Source organism: Microcaecilia unicolor, chromosome 7 (genome assembly GCF_901765095.1).
Source record: "Microcaecilia unicolor chromosome 7, aMicUni1.1, whole genome shotgun sequence".
NCBI classification, from domain to species: Eukaryota; Metazoa; Chordata; class Amphibia; order Gymnophiona; family Siphonopidae; genus Microcaecilia; species Microcaecilia unicolor.
This window is the reverse complement of record NC_044037.1, coordinates 145,205,861-145,232,707: the sequence shown is the minus strand read 5'-3', so window position 1 is coordinate 145,232,707 and position 26,847 is coordinate 145,205,861. Positions and strand designations below refer to the sequence as shown.

The 26,847-nt window shown below is 45.0% G+C and overlaps 1 protein-coding gene across 1 annotated transcript in view; it reads left to right on the top strand.

Annotated features, from left to right (window-relative positions):
• COL6A3 (collagen type VI alpha 3 chain) overlaps positions 1–26,847 on the top strand; it is a 722,910-nt gene that overhangs the window by 426,020 nt on the left and 270,043 nt on the right. The window contains 1 exon segment of the mRNA XM_030209050.1: positions 995–1,057. Within this exon segment, the coding sequence (XP_030064910.1) occupies positions 995–1,057 (63 nt within the window).

The following is a 26,847-nucleotide window of genomic DNA, read 5'->3' as shown; positions in this document are numbered from 1 at the left end:
GACACTCATTGTAGACTATTATCCCCTTTATCATTAAAACTACCAACTAAGTTACTGAAACTTTTTTAATAGGACTCTTCTTTAAATATATACAGGACATGCCCCGATATTCAGCTGGCGTCATGCTGCTTGGTGACTGCCCGACGCCGTCGGATAAACCTGATATCCAATGCTAGGCTATTTCTCCCAACTGGCATTGAATATCTGGTTTCATTTTTGACCATAGCAACTTAACCGGTTAAGGAGATCTTTTACAAAGGCGCATTAGCATTTTTAGTGCGTACACAACACTAGAGATGCCCATAGGAATATATGGGGGTCTCTGTTTAGCACACACTTATTTTTATCGCACACTAAAAACGCTAGTGCACCTTTGTAAAAGGATCCCTTGGTGCTTAGCTGTTAAAGATAGGCCAGATAAATTGCAGCCTATTAACTGCTAATCATAGCTGGTTTGGCACTGAATATCCATTCCTAACTGGCTATGGTCGTGTAATATAACCAGTTAATGGCTATTAGCTAACTGTGAATATTTAGCAGACATAACCAGTTATCTCCCGCTGAATATCCATGGTTAGGCACTAAAATGCTATTTAACCGGCCAGGAGCCATTCCTGGCTGGTTAAATAGTTTTGAATATCGGCCAGATGGTTCTTAGTCTAGGACTCCGTAATCCACATATTGCACTGCAAGCATCATTTTCCATTTTACCATGATTTATAATAAAGGCAGTAAAATAGTCTGGCCATTGTGTCTGCTAGGAAACACATATGATTTATTGTACTTCAGTGTTATTGTGGTTAGTAATGCTTGTGCCTAGAGTTCACAGAAATCTTGATATTTTTTCCTATTGTTTCTGTTTTGATCATATAACTTTATGTTCTCTCCCCCTTCCCTCTTTCACCAGTCTAATCCTTCTGTATCAGTGTTTTATTAGCATTATACTAACAATAAAATGAACTGCTCTGATTTTTTTTTTGTTTTGCATATGCAGGGTCCACCGGGGCCATTAGGTACTCCAGGTGTGAGAGGTGAACATGGAAGCTCTGGTCCAAGGGTAAATGAATCCTTTCATTTTCTGAAAAATCTCAGGAAGGTGCTGCATCCATCAATTCAGTATAGGTATTTGTAGAAGCATGATGGTTTAAGGAGGAGAAAGGAAATAAGAAACAGAGTAGGTAAAACGTGATACTACTATGTTTGATGTTAAAATCATCCACCAGTAATTGACTGAAAATGGAATTTTCAAGTTTAAGAAGAGTATGCTTCTCTACATTAAATACAAAGTTTTATAAGAGGCTGGAACATGTAGGACAGTATTTCAAGCACTCAAGTAGCTTTTATAAAATTGTCAGGGGTAAGTGCACCTAGATGAAGCACACTCAGTGCTAATTCAATAACCGCGTTTGAGCACCCAGATTCCTTGATATTAGCATAAGCTGGCATCTACGCACCTACATTTAGATGCGCTCACTTATGCTATGTCAATAGCTGGCATAAGTGGGCACGCGCAAATGTGGCACTTTAGTGCATAACTTACAGTATTCTATTGGACACGCCCATTACTCACCAATGCACCTCCCCATTTGCATACCCCTTTACATTTACTCACTAAGAGGCCATTTTACTAAGCTGTGTTAAGCGCTAATGTACACCTAATGAAGCAAAAATGATTTAATATGAGATGTGCTAAAGTGTTCTGCATGTGCTAAGCATGTGGTATTTTTTTTAATTTGGGGTGAGGGTAATGTCAGGGGTGGAAAATGAGTGTGGATGCGCCAATCAGCTTGTGCTCTGACATCACCACCGCACTAATTGGTTAGCACACCAATAACGTGGGAACCCTTAGCTCTTCCAAAATAGGAGGTGGTAAGTGCTCCCGCAGTAATTTTTTTCAGTGACCACACGTTAATGCTAACATTAGCACACGGCCATATATTCAACAAATAAAAAAAAATGCCCTTTTTAATAGCTGCACTAAAAATGGGCAATGCAGTAAGCCCATTTCTTAGTATAGCTTAGTACATAAGTATATAAGTAATGCCATACTGGGAAAAGACCAAGGGTCCATCGAGCCCAGCATCCTGTCCATGACAGCGGCCAATCCAGGCCAAGGGCACCTGGCAAGCTTCCCAAATGTACAAACATTCTATACATGTTATTCCTGGAATTTTGGATTTTTCCAAGTTCGTTTAGTAGCGGTTTATGGACTTATCCTTTAGGAAACCGTCCAACCCCTTTTTAAAGTCTGCTAAGCTAACCGCCTTCACCACATTCTCCAGCAATGAATTCCAGAGTTTAATTACACGTTGGGTGAAGAAAAATTTTCTCCGATTTGTTTTAAATTTACTACACTGTAGTTTAATCGCATGCCCCCTAGTCCTAGTATTTTTGGAAAGCGTGAACAGACGCTTCACATCCACCTGTTCCACTCCACTCATTATTTTATATACCTCTATCATGTCTCCCCTCAGCCGTCTCTTCTCCAAGCTGAATAGCCCTAGCCTCCTTAATCTTTCTTCATAGGGAAGTCGTCCCATCCCCGCTATCATTTTAGTCGCCCTTCGCTGCACCTTTTCCAATTCTACTATATCTTTCTTGAGATGCGGCGACCAGAATTGAACACAATACTCAAGGTGCGGTCGCACCATGGAGCAATACAACGGCATTATAACATCCTCACACCTGTTTTCCATACCTTTCCTAATAATACCCAACATTCTATTCGCTTTCCTAGCCGCAGCAGCACACTGAGCAGAAGGTTTCAGTGTGTTATCGACGACGACACCCAGATCCCTTTCTTGGTCCATAACTCCTAACATGGAACCTTGCATGACGTAGCTTGTAAACGGGACCGCTGCGCCAGTAGGGGGAGGAAGGAAGTCTCCTCCCCAGGATTAATCCGAGCCCCACAAATTTCCACCAGCAGATACCTTCAAATATTCTTTTCTTTTTATTTTGTTTCCAAGTTACAAACAAAAGCTTCAGTCCAGCCCTGGGTTAGGGCTGCCCCAGGCAGGGTTGTGCTGCCCCTCACCCAGCAATCCAAAGTCTCTGCCCTTTCTTGAGGGCTGCAATAGTCCCCTTTGAAAATACTTCCTTTTCAAAGTACCTATCACAGGCAGTGCTGGCCTGTTCCCTCCTGTCCAAACAGGGTTTCCAGCTCCCACAGTTCTTACACAACAATCAGGAGCAGCTGGGGAACCAGGCTTATAACTCTTCCAGCCCTCTGCCCTTCCCCCACAGCAAACAGTTCTAATCAAAACAGGCTTCTTCCTTACAACAGGTTTTAAATCAAAACTTTTACAAACATAGCTTTCCACCTTCAGGTGCTACCTTCCTCAGGGCTCTCCAGCTCCCATTCCATCCTGCTTTCTGCTTCTTGCTCAGCCTCTTTAACCCCCTCCTCCACCCAATCCATCCCCTCCTCCTCCTGCTTCTCACCCCACCCTTCCCTCTTACAGGTGGGAGGCATGATGTATTGATTACAGAGCCAGGGGAACTGGGCTTCTTCCTTCTCCCTCCTTCTTGTGGTCAGAGTTGGTATATACCCATCTTGTCTATCCCTGGAGCTCCCCTTGCTGGGACAGCAATGCATTCTGGGAGACGTAGTTCAGGATTTTGTTGTTTCATTTTGTACCTCTGGGCTGTAGCCTTGTCACACACCCCCTCCCTCAAGAAATTGCGACCCTCAGATGACTGAAGAGGGCCCTCCTGAGGGTCCGCAATTCACGACAGGGCATCAGCATTCCCGGGGAGCTTCCCTGCCCGATGCTGCACTGTGAAGGAAAAAGCCTGTAAAGCCAAATACCACCTAGTCAGATGGCCATTTTGGCCCCGCATCTGTTGTAGCCCCTTCAGTGGGGCGTGGTCAGTTATGAGCGTAAAGTGGCGCCCTTGTAGGTAATATTTTAAAGCCTCCATGGCCCACTTAACGGCTAGGCATTCCCTTTCTATGACCGAATAGCGTCATTCGGCTGGGGTCAACTTCTTGCTTAAAAACAGTACTGGATGCTCCTCCTGCCCGAACTCTTGCGACAGGACAGCCCCCAGTCCTGTCTCGGAGGCATCAGTTTGTAAAAGGAAGGGTCTCCCGAAATCCACCCCCCTTAAAACAGGTTCTTGACACAGAAGGTGGCACAGTGTATCAAAGGCTTCCCTCCCTTGTGTTTCCCACCTCAGGGTATTAGGTTGGGCCTTTTTTAACATCTCGGTCAAGGGACAGGAGATTTCTGCAAATCTGGGAATGAAGCGCCTATAGTACCCCACGAGACCCAAAAAGCTACGGAGTTGCTTCTTGTTGTGGGGCAAGGAAAATTCCTGTATCCCCTGTACTTTGTCTGTTATGGGTTTGATGATGCCACCCCCCACTCAGTACCCCAAGTAGGTAACTTCCCGACTGGCAAACATGCACTTCTTTGGGTTTACCGTCAAGCCTGCCCTCCGCAGCGACCTTAGCACCACAGCAACCCGAGGCAGATGGGACTCCCAGTCTTGGCTAAATATCACGATGTCATCCATATAGGCTGCCGCATACTCATAATGCCCTCTCAGGATGAAATCGGCCAAGCGCTGACTGGAGGCCGCCGCTCCATTCAAGCCAAAGGGCATCCTATAGGCGTGCCAAAGGCGGTTTTTGGCTTGGCCTCCTCGGCCAAAGGAATCTGCCAATAGCCCTTTGTAAGATCCAGAGTGGTAAGGTATCTCGCCTGCCCCAATCTGTCTAACAACTCATCAATGCGGGGCATGGGGTAGGCATCGAATCTAGAAATGGCATTGACCCTTCTGAAGTCTATACAGAATCTTTGGGAGCCATCAGGCTTTGGTACTAGCACTACGGGGCTGGCCCAGGGGCTGTTGGACTCCTCAATGATGTCCAGGTCCTGCATTTCTTGCACTTGTCTGATAATTTCCTGCCTCTGAGCCTCTGGCACCCTATAGGGTCTCTGGCGGCTAATCCGCCCTGGTTCCGTATGGATATGATGCGTAATCACCCTTGTTTCCCCAGGAAGAGGGCTAAGCACATCCTGGAATTCACTTAACAGTGTCTCAACTTCCTGCCTCTGCTGGGGGTCTAAGTCCAACCCTATACCCGGGGTTCCTCCTTCTTTAAGATCAGTAAGTTGGGGCCCCAGGTCTTCTTCTCGGAGGGCCCCCATCCCGCTCCTTTCTATCCAGGGGCGTAATACATTTACGTGGTAGGTCTGGACCCGGCCCCTGTCATTTTTAACTTTATATGACCAAGGACCTACCTTAGCAGCTATGGTGAAGGGCCCTTTCCATTGTGAGAGAAATTTATGCGGGTCTGAGGGTACCATTACCAAAACTCTCTCTCCGACCCTGAAATGTCTGGCTTTAGTGCCCCGGTCATAGTACTTCTTCTGGATGCCCTGAGCCTTTCCCAGATTACTTTGGGCGTATGCTGATAGGCGATGCAATCGGGCCTTTAGGTCTTTTAAGTATGTACTGACGGGTTGGGGCTCTTCAGCTCTCTCCACCCACTTCTCCTGTATAATATCTAGGATTCCTCGGGGGGGGGGGGGGACGCCCGTAAACTAGCTCGAAGGGGGATAACCCCAGAGAGGCCTGAACATTTTCCCGGCAGGCATATAGGGCAAAGGGGAGGAGCTGATCCCAGTCCCCATACTGTCCGTCTAGTCCCTTTCTCAACATACCTTTAAGGGTTTTGTTGAACCTCTCGACCATCCCATTAGCCTGAGGATGGTAAGCGGAGGTGGTAACATGACGTATCCCAAATGTCTCCCATAATTGCTGGAGGCTACTGAACTTAAAATTGGAGCCCTGATCCGTCAGGACCTCTTTAGGGAAACCGACCTCACAAAAGAGCTTAATTAGCCTTTCAGCAGGATTGTTCCCTCCTGTCCAAACAGGGTTTCCAGCTCCCACAGTTCTTACACAACAATCAGGAGCAGCTGGGGAACCAGGCTTATAACTCTTCCAGCCCTCTGCCCTTCCCCCACAGCAAACAGTACAACAGGTTTTAAATCAAAACTTTTACAAACATAGCTTTCCACCTTCAGGTGCTACCTTCCTCAGGGCTCTCCAGCTCCCATTCCATCCTGCTTTCTGCTTCTTGCTCAGCCTCTTTAACCCCCTCCTCCACCCAATCCATCCCCTCCTCCTCCTGCTTCTCACCCCACCCTTCCCTCTTACAGGTGGGAGGCATGATGTATTGATTACGGAGCCAGGGGAACTGGGCTTCTTCCTTCTCCCTCCCTCTTGTGGTCAGAGTTGGTATATACCCATCTTGTCTATCCCTGGGGCTCCCCTTGCTGGGACGGGCAATGCATTCTGGGAGACGTAGTTCAGGATTTTGTTGTTTCATTTTGTACCAGTGGCGTAGCTACGTGGGGCCTGAGGGGGCCGGGGCCCCCGCAGATTCACCCCAAGACCCCCATCCCGGCGAACCCGCCCCCGCCGCCGCCTACCTTTACTTTTGCTGGCGGGGGATCCCACTCCCCGCCAGCCGACGTCTTCTCAGTCCTTCCTGCTCTTCAATTTGTTTGCTGACGTCCTGCACGTAATTGTACGTGCAGGACGTCAGCAAACAAATTGAAGAGCAGGAAGCGACTAAGAAGAAGACGTCGGCTGGCGGGGAGTGGGATCCCCCGCCAGCAAAAGTAAAGGTAGGCTGCAGCGGCGGCGGGTTCGCGGCGGGAGGGGGGGCGGCAATGTCGGCGGTGGGGGGGGGTGGCGCCGGGGGGAGGGCTAAAATGTGCCCCCTCCCCTCGGGCTCCGGACCCCTCTCCCACGGAAGGCTGGCTACGCCCCTGTTTTGTACCTCTGGGCTGTAGCCTTGTCACAAGCTATAATTCGGGTTCTTTTTTCCCACAAGCATCACCTTGCACTTGCTCACATTAAACGTCATCTGCCATTTAGCCGCCCAGTCTCCCAGTCTCGTAAGTAAAAGGGCCCCTAAGTGACTCATGCATTAAAGTTATAGAATACCACATAACGCCCAAATACCACTTATGAACATAACAGCCAAATGTGTGCATGCTAGTATTCTATAACCTATGCTTGCACTACTCCTGCCAGAATTCTACGCCAACAAAATCAAAATTCTGCACACAAAATTTGCAAATTCTTCAAGTTTATTTGTCATAATTTAAACATTAAAGCCCCCTCTCTCTGTACATAGATGCCATCCATATTTTTTCCAGCACCTTTTTTTTTACAGCCCCCCTCCTTGCACCCACACACATCCATATCATTTCCAGCCCCCCTGCACCCACCCATCATCTATATTTTCCAGCCCCCCTGCACCCACACATATCATCCATTATTTTTTCCAGCCCTCTCTGCACCCACACATACCATCCATAATATTTTTCCAGCCCCCACCCCCACACATAGCATCCACCTGCACCAACCAGTGAGCTATAATGAGGAGGAGCTGCATCAGAAGTACCTTTTCAAGCCAGAAAGAACCCCACTCTTTCCTACCCACTGCAGCTGCTCTTTGCTGGTACTCCTGCTTCTTCCCAATGGCCACCGAGACTTCCTGTGCCAGTCACACGAGATTACTGCTTGAAGTCTTGGTGGCCATTTTGAAGCAGCAGCGGTACCATCCAGAGAGCGGTAGCAGCGAGCAGGAAAGAGTGGGGTTCGCTCTTGCTGCTGAAGAGGCCATTAGACCACCAGGGCATGTTAAGGTAGACCCGGGGAAGGCCCACTGAGGCTCATGGGTGCAGCGGGGAGAGCCAGCTATCCTTTACCACAGCCTGTTCCTGCATTTTTTTTTTTTTATTCCCCTCTGATCATAGATTCTGCATGAAAATGATGAATCCAGCACAGCTGGGGAATTCTGCACAAATTCTGCTCTCCGCAGTCACGCAGAATTCCAGCAGGAGTAGTAAATGTAGACACCAAGTTATAGAATGAAGGGGATAGTGTCTGCTTCATATGATACATGTAGATGGATGCCCAGAAGGAAAATTTTGGGCAGAGCTAGGGTAGGATGTGCGTTTGTGTGTTGGCTTTGTAAAATAATACTTTTGTTATTGCATAAAGGATTCTAATACAAATTGAGCTATTGACCATTTTCGACCTGATACATCATGAATTATTACTTGTTAAATTAAACAGTTTAAGTATCACAGGTTCAGTTTTAAAGTGGTTCTCTAGTTTCTTGAAAAGCCAAGGGCCCTTGTTTACTAAACAGGGCCCCAAATTTGTGGAGTAAAATGGAGTATTGAGATTAGCTGTCCTTGGATTATTGGATGTGGTGCCTCTGAGGGGTCACCTCTTTCTCCCCCTTTATTTAATAATTTTGTCTACATTTGAAACAACGTTATGATTTAGAGTCTAAAAATTTCCAAAATAATAAGGGTTGACAGAGCAAAGTATTAAAATACTTATATATATTTCCAGAATACTGCAAATACTTTTCTGTTTAATATGTTGCATTGTTTTGCCATACATTATTTTGACTTTTTTGGTAGATAATTCCCTGAAGTGTATTACAGTGCGCATAATACCATCAGTAACAGAGGTACTGGAGGAGGCAGCTGATAAGACAGTGAAGGGGTTCTTTCTTGGTGTGTTCAAAAATACCCCTACTGTTCCACCCCCTTTTAAAAAAAAATTTTATTTTTTTAACAGTGGTGCTTGCACAGGGTGAGCAGTGTTCTCTCTAAGCTGTGCTATACATCCGGTAGCTGAGTAAAATTCAGAGTAGCTAAAAACTACAGGCAAACAAGAGGAAATAAGAAGTAATGTATATAAAGATATGCTGATGTGTTATTTTGATTGTAATTCTTCTGAAATACAGAACTTCTTTTTTTTTGTTATCCACCTAGAATCTTAATAGAATTTGGCAGATTATAAAAACCTTATACTATAGTATAGTATAGCCCTAGCTTGTCAGTTCAGCATCTTCCTGTTGGCCATGTAAACAGAAATCCTGCGGTTACTGGCGACCATAAAATAATTTACTTATCAATGTTTTTGGTTGGTTGCCAAATGATCACCAGGCTTCAGCTCAGCTAGCCTTTAGTAATTGGTTGAGTTACCAAAGATTAGTAGGTACAGCTAATATAGATCGTTTATCATTTATTGTTTATTAATTTGCATATACCATCTACCTCGTAGGCAAATTGAAGTGGTTTACATATACCAAAAAATCCAGAAAATAGAAAGGAACTCCATTAATAAAATAGGAAAGAACAATCACACAGAACATACATCCCCATACTACAGTGTTCTAAACCTTGCATACTACTACTAGTTATCATTTCTATAGCGCATACCACTTATACAAAGCATAAAATTAAATCATCCAAACTAAAAAGCAGTCGCCCACCACAGGAACAGACTATCCTCTAGTCCCAAAAACAAGTTCAAAAACGTTTTTAAAGCTTTACGAAAAGAAGTGCGTGTGGGAGTATATGTATTATGAGAGATGACGGATAAGCTAGAGCACTGGTTTGCAGTACTTCATGGGTCATAAGAAGAATTTTTAATTTGACACAGTACTCAATGGGAAGCCAATGTAAGCGGAATAAGAGAGGTTAGACATGATCAAAGCGATCTGCCTTACAGATAAGTCACGCTGCTGTATTCTGCAAGGTTTTGAATCTTTTTAGATTTGATTTGATAATGTATTAGCTGTACCTAATAGAGCTGCAGGCTGTTAACCGGAGAGGCCACTGCTGCTCCTTAAAATCCTGAACAAGTCATTTAACCCTCCATTGAATTAGGTACAAAACTTAAATTGTAAGCCCTCCAGGGATGGGAAAATACCTACTGTATGTGAATGTAACTTGCTTCCAGCTATTACTGAGAAAGATACCTAAGTCCAAATCCAAATTCCAGTACCAGGCATACTGTGAAGTAATACAAAACACTACATACCATAAGAGCAGTAACTTCCACAATTCACATAGCAAGGATCTACTTAGGAAAACACAGCACCACAAACACTGTAGTGAGTACTAGAACATCAGTAAACCCTATTGGAAAAGTAAAGAAGCCAGACTAATACAGAACCAGCCTGTACATTTAAATCTAATAGAAAACCATAAACCCTATTGGAAAACTAAAGAAGCCAGATTAGTACAGATCAATCCTGCAATTAATGCTAACAGAAAACCATGTCTCTTTCATATGCACAGAACAGACAGATCCTCTTGCAGTATAAAATAAAACTAACCACAAATTTAAAATAGAAATATGTAGACAAATATTAAACTGAACCACCAAGAAGCCACGGTGCAAAACCAAAGAGAAAAAGTGATGTATGCCCTCCTGTATTGTGCAATATATATATAGATAGCAGATGTAAATTTTAAAAACATCATATTCCAATCACTACACTAAGTTAAATACAAATTTTAAAAATGAAAATATGATGATTGAGAAATATATTTAGTCCAATAAAATGACAATTAGCTTTCAGAGGTCATAACCTCCTTCCTCAGGTCAGGACAGTATACTGCTGTTATGTTATCCTTTTCTGACAGGAGGAAGGAGGTTTTGGTCTCCAAACATTAGTCAAAATGTATAAATTAGTCCAATAAAGCGGTATCACTTTATATCCATTTTCTATATTAATTAATGTTTATTAACACAGCTACCACACTACTTTATTCTAAACTAAAAATAAAATTCATCTGTTCTACCTTTCTTGTCTGGCCATTTACTTTTTCTAATTGTGTTGGTCCCAGTCTCTGGTTTTGCTTTCCTCATATTCTTCTTAATGCTCTTGCCAAGATTCCCTGTTCATCTGTAATTTTTCTTTCCTTCCTTCTTCTTTTTCTTTTAGCATTCTTCAATTTAATTTTCTGCCTCTGTCCAGATTTAATTCTTTCCTACTATACAGTCTTCAATTTCCCCCTTTTTTTTTTAACTGTCTACATACAGCTTGTCATCTCTTTCCTTCATTCTGGCTTTTCTATTTCACTTCCTCTTATTTCCTAATCTCTCACTAACTCTATCATCTTTCTCTCCTCCCCCCATCCAGTATTTGCCCCTCTCCACCCACTTCCATCCAGCATGTGCCCTCTTTCTCTCCCCTTTCCTTCCAGCATGTACACTCTTTCTCTCCCCCTTCTTTCCAGTGTGTGCCCTCTTTATCCCCTCTTCTTTCCATAGAAACACAGAAAAATGTAAGCAGACAAAAACCACATAGCCCATCCAGTCTGCCCATCTATGCCATCTACTCTCCCTATCACTTCCTTAGAGATCCTATGTACTTGTCTCAAGCTCTCTTGAATTCAGATACTGTTACCACCGGCAGACCGTTCCACGAATTCACCACTCTTTCCGTGAAGAAGTATTTCCTCAGGTTACTTCTGAGTCTCTCTCTTTTCACCTTCATCCTATGCCCTCTCTTTCTAGAGTTTCCTTTCAATTGAAAGAGATTTGCCTCTTTTGCATTTATACCGCATAGCTATTTAAATATGTCACAACATCTCCCTCTGTAGTGCAGCTGGGGGGGCTTAGTCAGCCCTTGACAATCCAGAGACATGACTCCACTCTGTCTTTCTGTGGGGACTTTCTTTAATATCTCAAAATCATATCCATTATCAAACACAAATCTCTTACTCCTACTTCCAGGATCAATCTTTCCAGGGTTATGAGCACTTAACCCTTAAGTTCACATAGGCCCCCACCTAGGGCCCTCTGCCCCAGGAGGTGTCCAGTGCAGCCCTCTTATGCTATCCAATCCAGAGCCCTTATATCTTGTGTCTCTCCCCCCAAAGGTTAACGCAGTCTTTTGAAAAAAAGCCCATTCACTTGAACATACTGGATTAAAGTTCATTCCTGCATGACAGTTCCTGTGCTTTAAACTCAAGCCCTTTGTTCCTTTACCTCCTTGCACATTTAGAGGTTGAAGGTACCCCCCAAACCAACCTTTAACATACTAGCAACCAAACACCTGGTATCCGCCCACACAGGTCAGGCTTGAGCACCTTGTCCAGTTTCCCTTACCCTTCAGGAAACGAACTCCAGTCCTTGCAGTAAGCCTCTGGGTTGGTTCAAACACCTCAAACTTCCAGGGCTCTTTTCTAGGAATCTTTCTTCCCCATCTGTATTAAGTTAGTGAGCACAGATGCTATTAATCATTTAAGCTTCTCCCCCTTTACCTTGGCCAGGGCAGAAATGTCCATAGGTTCTGGTTCAGCAACTACACTCTCTCAGGAAACCTCAGAAACTCCCTCTAAGGGCTGCCACTCCATCAGTTCCTCCTCATGTCTCTTCTCCAGCCGCTCCCAATCCCCTTGATTAGCTCTCCTGAAAAGGTCATAATCCTCACCTTGGGGAGCTTGGGAATTGTAGTGCGTGCTAACCTCCTTAGCAGGGTCAAGTGTTCTATCCTGGGGCAGCTGGGAGTTGTAGTCCTCCATGTTCTCAATGGAATGGGGAGGTTTAAGCTCTCTGAAAGGGGCATATGATCTACCATGGGGAAGCTGGGATTTGTAGTCTCCTAAGTTCTTGGGATACTGTTTGCCCTTCTGGAGTCTTTCCCTAAAGATTTTCCTTCCAGTTCTGCTGGGCTCTTCACAAATGTCTCTATCATATCTCCCCTCCCGCTTCCTTCCAAAGTACACATATTGAGATCTTTAAGTTTGTCCCCATATGCTTTATGACAAAGACCACTGACCATTTAGTAGCCACCCTCTGGACTGACTCCATCCTGTTTATATCTTTTTGAAGATGTGGTCTCCAGAATTATATAAAATATTCTAAATGAATACAGGGGTATCATCACCTCCTTTTTCCTACTGACCATTCCTTTTCCTATGCACCCAAGCATCCTTCTAGCTTTCACCATCACCTTTTTACCTGTGTGGCCACCTTAACATCATCACATCAACAAATCTGATTAATTTCTTAGACTGAGTGACCAGACAGTTGGATCAAGGGAGAGCACTAGATGTGGTGTATTTAGATTTTAGGAAAGCCTTTGACATAGTTTCAGATAGATGACTAAATAAACTGAGTACCCTCGGTATGGGTCCTAAAGTGACTGACTGGGTTAGAAACTGGTTGAGTAGAAGGTGACAGAGGGTAGTGTTAAATTGAGCTCATTCTGAGGAAAAAGATGTTATCAATGGTGTGCTGCAAGGTTTGGTTCTTGGCCCAAGTCTCGCTCCTCTTCCATGCCCAAAAGTTCTTCAACCCCTAAACTGTACTGTTCCCCTGGGTTTTTGCAAACCAAATGCATGACCCTCCATTTTTTAGCATTAAATCTAAACTGCCAAATTCTAGACCATTCCTACATCTTTGATAAGTCCATCCTTATGTCATCCATACCATCAGACGTGTCTACCCTACTGAAGATTTTGGTATCATCCACAAATAAGCAAAACTTACCTTCAGCAATATCTCATACAAAAAATGTTAAAAAAACTGGTCCAAGAACTGAACCTTGCAGCACACCACTGATAACATCCTTTTCCTCAGAATGAGCTCCATTTAACACTACCATCTGTTGCCTTCTACTCAACCAGTTTCTAACCCAGTCAGTCACTTTAGGGTCCATACCGAGGGCACTCAGTTTATTTAGTTATCTTTGCAGAACCATGTCGAAGGCTTTCCTAAAATCTAAATACACCACATCTAGCGCACTCCCTTGATCCAACTCTCTGGTCACTCAGTCTAAGAAATTAATCAGAATTGTTTGACAAGACCCGCCTCTAGTGAAACCATGTTGCCTTCGGTCCTGTAATCTATTGAATTCCAAAAACTTTACTGTTATCTGTTTTAAAAATGTTTCCTTTAATTTACTTACCACAGAAGTCAGACTTACTGGTCTGTAGTTCCCAACCTTTTCTTTACTTCCACTTTTGTGGAGAGGGACCACAGAAACATTGAAAAGGACAGCCAGCGGAGCCGCTAGAATTTCCCTAAGTTCTTTCAGTACCCTCAGATGTATGCTATCCATCCTCAACGATATGTACACCTTTAGTTTAGACATCAACTCTTGAACATAGTCCTCTAAAAGTCATTCAGGGACTACCAACCCTCTATTCTTATTTGTGTTTGTCTTCTACAGTCCTATTACTGGCCCTTTAGTTGTGAACACAGGTTATCAATAGAAATCAAACAAAATAAAACATGGAAAAGAAAATAAGATGATACCTTTTTTATTGGACATAACTTAATACATTTCTTGATTAGCTTTCGAAGGTTGCCCTTCTTCCTCAGATCGGAAATAAGCAAATGTGCTAGCTGACAGTGTATATAAGTGAAAACATTCAAGCATTACTATGACAGTCTGACAGGGTGGGAGGATGGGGGTGGGTAGGAAGTATGTATGGGGACATCATAAGTACATAAGTACATAAGTAATGCCATACTGGGAAAAGACCAAGGGTCCATCGAGCCCAGCATCCTGTCCACGACAGCAGCCAATCCAGGCCAAGGGCACCTGGCAAGCTTCCCAAACGTACAAACATTCTATACATGTTATTCCTGGAATTTTGGAGTTTTCCAAGTCCGTTTAGTAGCGGTTTATGGACTTGTCCTTTAGGAAACCGTCCAACCCCTTTTTAAACTCTGCTAAGCTAACCGCCTTCACCACTTTCTCCGGCAACGAATTCCAGAGTTTAATTACACGTTGGGTGAAGAAAAATTTTCTCCGATTTGTTTTAAATTTACTACACTGTAGTTTCATCGCATGCCCCCTAGTCCTAGTATTTTTGGAAAGCGTGAACAGACGCTTCACATCCACCTGTTCCACTCCACTCATTATTTTATATACCTCTATCATGTCTCCCCTCAGCCGTCTCTTCTCCAAGCTGTATAGCCCTAGCCTCCTTAGTCTTTCTTCATAGGGAAGTTGTCCCATCCCCGCTATCATTTTAGTCGCCCTTCGCTGCACCTTTTCCAATTCTACTATATCTTTCTTGAGATGCGGCGACCAGAATTGAACACAATACTCAAGGTGCGGTCGCACCATGGACCGATACAACGGCATTATAACATCCTCACACCTGTTTTCCATACCTTTCCTAATAATACCCAACATTCTATTTGCTTTCTTAGCCGCAGCAGCACACTGAGCAGAAGGTTTCAGTGTGTTATCGACGACGACACCCAGATCCCTTTCTTGGTCCGTAACTCCTAACGTGGAACCTTGCATGACGTAGCTATAATTCGGGTTCTTTTTTCCCACATGCATCAAAGCATATCATTGATATTCTAACAGGATGGGTGTGGATAGGTGAGGGGAGAGTGATCAACAGAGACATACAGCTTTATGGTTTATAATGGGCTAGGAACCCCAGATCCTTGTTAAGGCCTTTCTGTTGGGTGTTAAAATATTCAATCATTCTGACTTCAAAGGTCTTACGTTCTTGTATGGTTTTAAAGTTACCTTTCAGGATTCTCACTGTGAAGTCACTGGTACAGTGTCCTGGTCCTGTAAAATGTTGACCAACAGGCGTGGGAACCCTGCTGGCACCAGTATTGTTCATATGATGTCTATGTAAATTGAATCTTGTCTTAAGCATCTGGCCTGTTTCTCCAATATAGCATCCTTCGTTACATTTTTTACACTGAATGATATATAGCACATTGGAAGATGAGCAAGTGAAAGATCCCTTTATGTTGAATATCTTTCCTTTGTGGGTAACTGTGGGGTCCTGTGAAATATTTTGGCATAGTTTGCAACTGGATAAATTACAGGGACGTGTGCCCTTCTGTTCCTTTTCAGTCTGTGATGGAAGTTTACTTCTGATTAGCTTGTGTTTTAAGTTGGGTGGTTGTCGGAAGGCCAGTACTGGTGGGGATGGGAATATCTCTTTCAGTAATTCATCCTCCTGGAGTATAGGTTGTAGGTCTCTTATGATTTTCCTCAGTTTTTCCAGCTCTGGATTGTATGTCACTACAAGGGGAATTCTGTCTGTGGATTTTTTCTCCTTGTACTGCAGCAGATTCTCCCTGGGTGTTTTGAGGGAGGAGGCAATATTCTTGGAGATTATTTTGGGGTTGTAGCCTTTCTGTTTGAAGGATGCACTCAGGCTTTTAAGGTGTCTGTCTCTGTCCCCTGGGTCAGAGCAGATACAGTGATATCTTGTGGCTTGGCTGTAAATGATGGATCTTTTTGTATGTGAAGGATGGAAGCTGGAGTTGTGGAGGTAGCTGCATCTGTCTGTGGGTTTCTTGTATATAGATGTTTGTATACAGCCATCACTGATTGAGACCGTGGTGTCCAAAAAATTGACTTTTTCTGGGGAGTAGTCAATTTTATTCTGCCTTCAATACATACCATCCTACAATCAGATTCAAAATTGACTACTCCCCAGAAAAAGTCCCCTTAAAAGCCTGAGTGCATCCTTCAAACAGAAAGGCTACAACCCCAAAATAATCTCCAAGAATATTGCCTCCTCCCTCAAAAATAGTAGCAGAAAAGATAAGGAAAAAGAAGTTAGCCTTTATAAACTATGAGAGATGGCAGAAGGAGGAAGACAGACAACAATATCTGAAAAAGCTAAGAGGAGCTTTAGAGAACCAAAGCAGCCTCCTTTTCCTCTTACTTTTATTTACTTTCCTTACATAAAGGTTTGTTGCCCTTAAAATTGCTCCTTTCAATTTTTTCCACTGCAATTCCTTGAGGTAGAACATAAGACTAGCCATATTAGATCAGACCAATGGGCCATCTAGCCCAGTATCCTGCTTCCAACAGTGGCCAATCCAGGTCAAAAGTATCTGGCAGAAACCCAATTAGTAGCAACATTTCATGCCACCAATCCAAGGGCAAGTGGTGGCTTCCCCCGTGTCCATCTCAATAACAGACTATGGACTTTTCCTCCAGAAACTTGTCCAGACCTTTTCTAAACCCAGATACGCTACATCTTCTGGCAATGAGTTCCAGAGTTTAACTATTCTTTGAGTGACAAAATGTTTCCTCCTATTTCTTTTAAAGATATTTCCCTGTAATTTCATTGAGTGTCCCTTGGTCTTTGTACATTTTGAAACAGTGAAAAATCAATTCACTTTTTCTCATTGTACACCACTAAGGATTTTATAGACTTCAATCATATCTTGCTTCAGCCGTCTCTTTTCCAAGCCAAAGAGACCTAACTTCTTTAGCCTTTCCTCATGTGGGAGAAGGTCCATCATTTTGGTCGTTCTTCTCTGACCCTTTCTAATTCCACTATATCTTTTTTGAGATACAGTGACCAGAATTGAACACAGTGCTCAGGGTGAAGTTGCACCGTGGAGCATTACAGAGACATTATAATATTCTTGGTCTTTTTACCATCTGTCCTGTTTGCTTTTTTGGCCACCAGCACACACTGGGCAGAAAATTTCAGCGTATTGTCTACAGCAACACCTAGATCTTTTTCTTGAGTGCTGACTCTTAAGGTGTACACCAGCATCAGGTAACAAGACTTGGATTATTCTTCCCAATGTGCATTACTTTGCAATTGTCCACATTAAATTTCCTCTGCCATTTGGATGCCCAGACTTTCAGTTTCCTAAGGCCATCCTGCAAGTTTTCACAATCTGCATGTGTTTTGACAACTTTGAATAGTTTTGTGTCATCTGTAAATTTGATCACCTCACTCATCATTCTGATTTTCAAATCATTTATAAATATGTTAAATAGCATTGGTCCCAGTACAGATCCCTGTGGCACTCCACTAATCACCCTCCGCCATTGAGAGAAATGGCCATTTAACCCTACTTTCTGTTTTCTGTCCAATAACCAATTCGTAATCCATAGAAGGATATTGCCTCGCATCCCAATACTTTTTAATTTTCTCAGGCGTCTCTCACGAGGAACTTTGTCAAAAGCTTTCTGAAAATCTAGATATACCTGTAATAGTCTTACTGTGACTCCTGGACCAGGCAAGTCACAGCATCGGGCAGTCAGCTGAGCCCGTCCGTTGCCATTGGGGAGCATCAGTGATGGCTGTGGGGGCAAGCATCCAGCGTGTGCCCTGCAGTGACGTCAGACGCAGAAAGCCTGACGGATTTAACCTCAGCTGACTTTGGCTTCGGGGCTCTTGCATTGTTAGCTGTCCTGTGTGCTTTCTAGTTCTGTGGGTCCTGAGATGCTATCTTTCCCTGTTCCACTGATCCTGTGAGTTCCAGCCTCCTACCTTCCTGTTTGTGTGGGTTCCAGTTATATTGTTTGCCTTCCATGTGTTTGGGTTCCTGAGACTCATTCTGCCTTCCTGTTTAAGTGGGTTCCAGTTACATTGCCTGCCTTCCATGTGTGTGGGTTCCTGAGAAGCCTTCTACTTTCTGGTTGAGTAGGTTCCAGTGTGAGACCGGGTTCCTGTACTACTGCCTGCTTCTGCGGTTTCCTGTGATGTTATTAGCTTCAGTGTGTGAGAGGGTTCCAGTGTATGAGTGGGTTCCTGTTCTACTGCCTGCCTCTGCTTGTGTAGGTTCCCATGAAGTTATTAGCTTCACTGGAACCCACTCACACACTGAAGCTAATAACTTCACTGGGGCCTACACAAGCAGAAGCAGGCAGTAGAACAGGAACCCGGTCTCACACTAGAACCCACTCATACGTTGGAACCCATTCACACACTGAACATAAGAGTAGCCATACTTAGTCAGACCAATGATCTAGCTAAGCCCAGTATCCTGTTTCCAGCAGTGGCCAAGCCAGGTCACAAGTACCTGGCAGAAACCAAAATCGTGGCAACACTCCATGCCCTGGGATTGGTAGCATGGAGTGTTGCCACGATTTGGGTTTGTGCCAGGTACTTGTGACCTGGGTTGGCCTCTGTTAGAAACAGGATACTGGGCTAGATGGACCATTGGTATGACCCAGCATGGCTACTCTTATGTTCAGTGTGTGAGTGGGCTCCAGTGTGTGAGCAGGTTCCAGTATTTGAGTGGGTTCCAGCGTATGAGTGGGGTCTAGTGTGAGACCAGGTTCCTGTTCTACTGCCTGCTTCTGCTTGTGTGGGTTCCCGTAAAGTTATTAGCTTCAGTGTGTGAGTGGGTTCCAGCATATCTGCACGCATGCAAGCTATCCCAGTAGATGGTACCATATATGTTAACATGCACCCCTCTCCCTCTGTCTCACATATTACAGATACAGAAGATTCTTTTTAGAGTATGTTTTATTTTGTACCCTTTAACCATTTTTCATTCTTCCCTGGAATTACTCAGTTATCGATCATAATAGTAGCCTGCTACTTTGATATCATGCCATCCTGTTGCCCTCTTTTTGAACCATACCTTTGGTATATCTTGCTCACGTGGGTTTCCTCCCCCACTAGTGTCTGTCTTATGTTATAGCCACCTCTTAGTACTCATGTGATTGTGTGGCCATGACGGGTAGGTAAGGTCCGGAACTTCCAACCTGCTTAGGGATTCTAGGATGTCAGCAACCTAAGAGAGCCTAAATTAAAACACTAACCATGTCCTTTTTGAACTTATGGTAATAAAGACCTAGCTCAAGATTTGATTTTGAGGTGAAAGCAAACACCTAGGTGCAGGACTAGGTTACTTGCAAGGAGCACTAGCAATTCCCATATTTAATGAAAGTCTTACTTTCAAAGTCCTTCAAGTCCTTGAACCACTTTGCTTTGGTTCAAGGCCTGACTTTGGTTCAGGATTTTAAAATGACAGAGAAGTTTACAGGCCTGTAACTCTAATCTGAGTTCGATTCCCACTTCAGGCACCTCCTTGTGACTCTGGGCAAGTCACTTAACCCTCCATTGCTCCATGTAAGCCGCATTGAGCCTGCCATGAGTGGGAAAGCGCGGGGTACAAATGTAAAAAAAAAAAAATCTGAACTCTAGAGTTACAGTAGAACTCATGAGCTGTTGTGACACCCTCATGCAGCAAAATGAGGAAGGGGCTAGGGTGCAAAAACCTCAATAACAGGATGGTGCAGCCTACCAACAGGGCAAGGTCACATACACTCAAGAAGATATCGTCAGAATGCAGAACTGAGTGGTCTCACAGGGAGATAACCAAGGTTTCTAAGTAATGCTAAAAACAGCCAAGCACGTACAATAGAATTCTAAGAAATATTAACCATTATATTACCATATATCCAATAAGGTGTAATTAATGTCATATTACCTGTATCCTGGATGGACATGTAAAAATGAGTGTACTTCCTACTTCAATGGAGAATCTGGACAGCCAGTATTTTTGTATGGGCAGCTAGTCTCCCAAAAGCAATTGACCATTGTATTTATACTTGGTGAGTAGAGAGAATAAAATTGCTTTTCTAACTGATGCAACCTTGGGTGACTTATTTCCTCCTAGGTATTTGTGGGTGGACCACCATATTGGGAGGGATAAATACACCCAAAAATACAACTGGGACAGACTGAAGGTCCATCAAGCCCAGCATCCTGTTTCTAACAGTGGCCAACCCAGGTCACAGGTACCTGGCAGGATCCCAAAAATGTACAATACATTTTATGCTGCTTATCCTCCTGCCTCTGAGCCTCTCTTTTCTAATTTGTATGGGTTGCTGTACATTGGCCTGAGATCAGTCTATCAGGCTACTATAAACCAAAGGTTCACAACCCAGAATCATAACAACACTAGATTTTCAGATACACTAGATACACTAACCAGCTTACCCAGTGGCGTGCTGGTAAATTTTTAACAACAGGCTCTCTCCCCTGTCCACCTCTGCACCCCCCCCCCCCCCCAAATAGCAGAGCTGGCTTTACCCGGGAAGAGAGTTGGGGGAGGGGGGTAATGCATTACTCTCTCCAGGAATTTTTTTTTAATGCTCTAAGGCTCCAATCTAATTCATGTGGGATAAAATGCCATAAATAAGTAAATAAATAGGTAGAAACTCTGAACGTTGAGCACCTGATTCCCATAACACGATGTCTGTTTTAGAAGCCCTTTACCAGGAGAAAAAAAAGTCTCTGCACCAATACCAGGGTTAGTGGTTATGTGTCCCTATAACTAGCCCATCCAAATGACACACTGATTATGATTTATAACAAATTACTACTCTACCTATGAAAAGTTATTCCCTTATTATACTTCCTCTGTGTACATCCCTATGCACAAGACAGGGGCGTTTTTAAGAACTTTTTTTTTTACAGAATCCTCCCTTCCCCTCCGCTCCCCACTCCACCTCACCTACCTATTACAGACCTCCTCCCCTATCCCCAGAGCCGAAGGGTCCCACTCCCAGCGCATACCTGAAGGCAGCGTCCCTGGTGGCCTAATGGATTCTTTGGGGCAGGAAAGATCCCCAATCTTTTCTGCCCGCTGCTGGCACTGACCTTTCTGTGCCGCATCTTCTTTAAAATGGCTGCCAAGACTTACAAGAGCAGCCTCGCAAGACATCTCCTAACTCTTTCTTCCCTCCCCTCCATCCATATGCATCTCCTTCCTCTCTCTTTCCTCTCATCCATCCATGTCCAGCTTTTTTCGTCTCTCCCCTCCATGATCCATGTCCAGCATTTCTCCTCTCTCCTCCCCTCCATCCATGTTCATTTCACTTCCTCTCTCTCTCTTCTCTCCCCTTCATCCATGTCCAGCATGTCAACTCTCTCCCCTCCATACATGTGCATCTCCTTCCTCTGTCTGCCCTCCCCTCCATCAATATCCAGAATTTCTCCTCTCTCTCTCCTAAATCCATGTGCATCTCCTCCTCTGCTTCCCTCCCCTCCATTCATGTCCAGCATTTCTACTTCCTCTGTCTTCCCTCCTTCCCCTCCATCCATGTCCAGCATTTCTCCTCTCTGCCTTCCCCTCCATCCGTGTGCATCTCCTTCCTGTCTTCTCTCTCCTCCATCCAGGTTCAGCATTTCTCCTCCATGATCCATCCATGTCCAGCAACTCTCCTCACTCCCCTGTCCTCCCCTCCCATCCCATCCATGTCCAGCGATTCTCCTCTGCCCCTATCCTCCCCTCCCATCCATGTCCAGCGATTCTCCTCTCCTCTGCACTCTTCTCCCATCCATGTCCAGCCATTCTCCTCTCTCCCCTGCCCTCTTCTCCCATCCATGTCCAGCCATTCTCCTCTCTCCCCTGCCCTCTTCTCCCATCCATGTCCAGCCATTCTCCTCTGCCCTCCCCTAACATTCCATGTCCAGTGATTTCTCCTCTCCCCTCCCCTCTATGTCCAGTGATTCTCCTTTGCCCCCTATCCTCCCCTCCACCCCTCCACAGGGATAAGCGCAGTGACTCACCCCAGCCTCTACCTGCCCCCTTTTTTGCCCCCCTAGATGAGTGCCAGTTCCAACCCCCCAGTGACGGCTCACCTACTACTACTACTAATTTCTATAGCGCTACTAGACATACGTAGCGCTGTACATATTATAAAAAGGTACTTTCTCTGTCCCTAGAGGGCTCACAATCTAAGTTTTTTTGTACCTGGGGCAATGGAGGGTTAAGTGACTTGCCCAAGGTCACAAGGAGCTGCAGTGGGAATGGAACCCAGGTTGCCAGGATCAAAGCACACTGCAGTACTCATTGGGCCACTCCTCCACTTTGACAACTTCTTCCACCCCCTCCCCAGCAGCCCACATTTCCTACTTTCTTCTACCCCCTCTCCCCTCCAACATACATCAACTATCTCCCCCCCCCAGCAGCCTTTCAACACTGTCCTCCCCCCTGCAGCCCACGTTAACCAACCTACATTTCCTGCGTTTTCACCCCACTCCCCAACATCCCATGTTAACCATCTCCTTCCAGCCTCCCCCAGCAGCCCATGTCAACCATCTCCCTTCTAGCCCCCTCCCCCCACTCAACACCAGCAGTCTACATTTCCTGCCTTCTTCCAGACCCCCTCCCCGGCTCCCCACTCCCCAGGTCGTCCATCATCTCCTGCCTGCCCTCAGCTCCCCGATAGCCCTTCTTTCCTTCCTGCCACCGCCCTGCCTTTAAATATTGTATTTTTCCTTGAGTCGCAGCGTCGCCATTGAAAGCAGCAGGCTCGGCTCTCCTCCAGCCTCCCTTCCCTCTCAGTGTTCTGTTCTGCCCTCACGGAAACAGAAAATACATCAGAAGAGGGCGTAACAGGACACTGAGAGGGAAGGGAAGGCTGGAGGCGAGCCTGCTGCTTTCAATGGCGGCGCCGCAACTCGAGAAAAAAATACAATATTTAAAGCCAGGGCGATGGCAGGAAGAAAAGGAGGGCTATCAGGGAGCTGAGGGCGGGCAGGAGATGATGGACATCCTGGGGAGTGGGGGAGCCTGCAGCTTGCTGGGTGGGGGGAGGAGAGGCAAGCCGGCTCGCACTGGGTAAACAACCAGCTCCCAAGATGCCAGAAAATGTAACAACCGGCTCTTGCGAGCCAGCTCCAGCACACCACTGGGCTTACCTTTATCCACATGTTTATTCACACCATTAAAGAAATGAAGCAAATTGGTGAGGCAAGACTTCCCTTGGCTGAACCCATGCTGACTCTGTCCCATTAAACCATGTTTATCTATGTGTTCCGTGATTTCCCAGATCACCCCTGGAACCCTTTTTAAAAATTGGCGTTACCTTGACCTCCCTCCAATTTTAATGATGGGTTACATATCACTAACAGCAGATCAGCAATTTTGTGTTTGAGTTCTTTCAGTACCCTGGGTGTATGCCATCCAATCCTGGTGATTTATCACTTTTTAACTTGTCGATTTGGCTCAGTACGTCTTCCAGGCTCAATGAGCTTTCTTTCATTTCCTCTGCATTTTCACCCTTGAAAACCATTTCCAGTACAGGTAGATCTCTTACATCTTCTTCCATAAAGACAGAAGCAAATAATTCATTCAAGGTGTCTTTTACTAAAGATTACCTCAACTTAGCTGCAGCAGGGCCCATAGGAATAAAATGTGCTCTGCTGTAGATAACTTGAGATAATCTTTAGTAAAAGATCCCCTCAATGTCTCCGCTATGGCCTTGTCCTCCCTGAGTACCCCTTTTGCTCCTTCATGATCTAACAGTCCCACACATTCCCTCAGAGGCTTTCTGCTTCTGATGTGCCTGAAAAAGGTCTTGCTATGAGTTTTTGTCTCCACGGCAAGTTTTTCTTCATATTCTCTTTTAGCCTTCTTCTTTTTTTTTTAATTGTATCTTTAATGAATCAGCCAACAAAAACAATAGTCTTAGGACTGGTATCAAGTAATTTTTTTTATATTATATCCTCCCAACCCACCCCTCATCCACCCTACCCCTACCCCATCCTTATTTTCCGCTATCCAATCCAGTCTCTATTGCCCCTTCCCACAGTCTGGCATATCTTTCCTTTCCACCCCACCCCCACCCCCATACCTGGTTGAGCATCTGCCACTAACACCCTCCTGGGCAAACCCAGAAGCCCACCCCAGACAGGCAGACTCTGAAGCACTATAAAATAGGTGGGGCAATTAATCATAGTAGTCATTAGACCTCGCCCCACCAATGGTTTCAACCCACCCAGATCTCTGGCACGTGGCATCAGTCACAGTGGTAGGTACCCTGTTTCCCCGAAAGTAAGACATCCCCCAAAAATAAGACCTAGTAGAGGTTTTCCTGAATTGGTAGATATAAGGCCTCCCCCGAAAGTAAGACCTAGCAAATTTTTGTTTGAAAGCAGGGCCGCCGAGAGCCGGACAAGGCCGCCCCCCCCTCCACCCACCCTCCATCGCTCCCGGAACTAACCTTAAACGCCTCCTTTCACCTTCGCAGCAAGCAGCAGCAGGGCAGACCTCTCCTTCCTTCCGTGCCCCGCCCTCGCAGACGTTACGTCAGGTGAGGGCGGGACACGGAAGGAAGGAGTGGCCTGCTCTGCTGCTGCTTGCTGCGAAGGTGAAAGGAGGCGTGTAAGGTTAGTTCCGGGAGCGACGGAGGGCGGGCGGGCCAACCCTGATCCAACCCCGATGTTTCCCCCGAAAAATAAGACAGCCCCTGAAAATAAGACCTAGCGCATTTTGGGGGGCAAAAATTAATATAAGACAGTGTCTTATTTTCGGGGAAACACGGTAGCTAAGCATAGCCTCCTCATCCGACAAGCAGCATAATTCTCTGTCGTCCTCTCCCACCAAGACCTAGTTAGCATCTGGAGCAGATACTTCTTCCTCCTCTTCTTCATCCTCGTCACCTCCATCATATTTATCATTCAGCCATCAGCCTCTGGGTCTGAATCAAAGGCATCCTGGTCATCCACACTGAATCCATCAGCAATGGCATCCTCCTCATCCATGTTGGTCCCTTGTCCTAGGGTTAAACACAGAAACCCATAAAGGTCCATGGTATTGGGAGCTCATCTTAATATAGTTGCATTATTACCTGCATGAGCTTATGGTTCACATTTGGCTCACTCATTTTTATCTGCCAGGAAGCTTACCAAAAGTCAATCGGGGCTGTAATTCAAAGGGGATGGGCTTTGGTTGGTAGGCGAATAGAACCGATACTCCTGGGCTAGTCATTATTTTTTTTTTTTGTTACATTTGTACCCCGCGCTTTCCCACTCATGGCAGGCTCAATGCAGCTTACATGGGGCAATGGAGGATTAAGTGACTTGCCCAGAGTCACAAGGAGCTGCCTGTGCCAGGAATCGAACTCAATTCCTCAGTTCCCCAAGACCACAGTCCACCACCCTAACCACTAGGCCACTCCTCCAATCAGGCTCTGCCAGTAGATGTGGTTGTTAAGAAGGGGAATCTCCAGCAATAGAAGTCCCTGCCCTGAGTGTTCATCTAACTCCTTTGCTCCTGGAACTTAAGAGCTCTCCTTTTCCCGGGAGGCCTCAGCCAGTTGATTCCAGCCATGTGCTGGTGACGAACAGGCTACCTAGACTTTCTACCAGTGATGGTGCCTTCACTTACTACTAAGAACTGAACCTTGTAGCACACCAATGCTAACATCCTTTTTCCTCAGAATGAGCTCCATTTAACACTGCCCTCTGTCTTCTTTCACTCAACCAGTTCCTAACCCTGTCAGTCACTTTAGGACCCATACCGAGGGCAATCAGTTTATTTAGTCATCTATGCAGAACTATGTCAAAGGCTTTCCTAAAATCTAAATACACCACATCTAGCGCTCTCCCTTGACCCAACTCTCTAGTCATCCAGTCAAAGAAATTAATCAGATTTGTCTAAGACCTGCCTCTAGTGAAACTGTGCTGCTTTAGGTCATGTAAATCTTTGGATTCCAAAAATGTTACTATTCTCTGTTTTTAAAAGTGTTTCCATTAATTTACTTACCCCTGAAGTCAGACTTACCAGTCTATAGTTCCCAATCTCTTCTGTACTTCTGCTTTTGTGGAGAGGGACCACATCAGCCCTTCTCCAGTCCTCCAGGACCACTTCCGACTCTAAAGAAAGTTTGTAAAATGCGACAACTGCACATGGAAATTGCACCACTTACATATGAAACAGTCTAAGTGCCAATACCACTATGTGGAAGCTGCCAGGTTCGTGCTATTCATTTTCAACATGTGTGTTTGCAAACTGAGTGCTTCCAGTGCATGTATAGGCAAATACATGTGCATTCCTGCAGTTATTGCAGAAAAGGCTCTACTTTGGCAGAGCCTTATCCAAAATACCACATTTGAACACATCCCGACCTGGATATCTCAATTCTGCTCTCTACTTTCTATATAAAATGAGGTTAAAATGTCTTAAGAAAAATTATAATTTTGATTCATAAACAGGAGCATTTTTGAAAGAGAAGGGCGCCCATCTTCCGACACAAATAGGGAGATGGGCATCCTTCTCCCAGGGTCGCCCAAATCGCCATAATCGAAAGCCGATTTTGGGCGCCCTCAACTGCAGTCCGTCGCATGGACGACCAAAGTTCACGGGGGCGTGTCGGAGGCGTATCGAAGACAGGACTGGGGTATGCTTTAGAGACGGGTGTCCTCGGCCGATAATGGAAAAAAGAAGGGCGTCCCTGACGAACATTTGGCCGACTTTACTTGGTCCTTTTTTTTTCACGACCAAGCCTCAAAA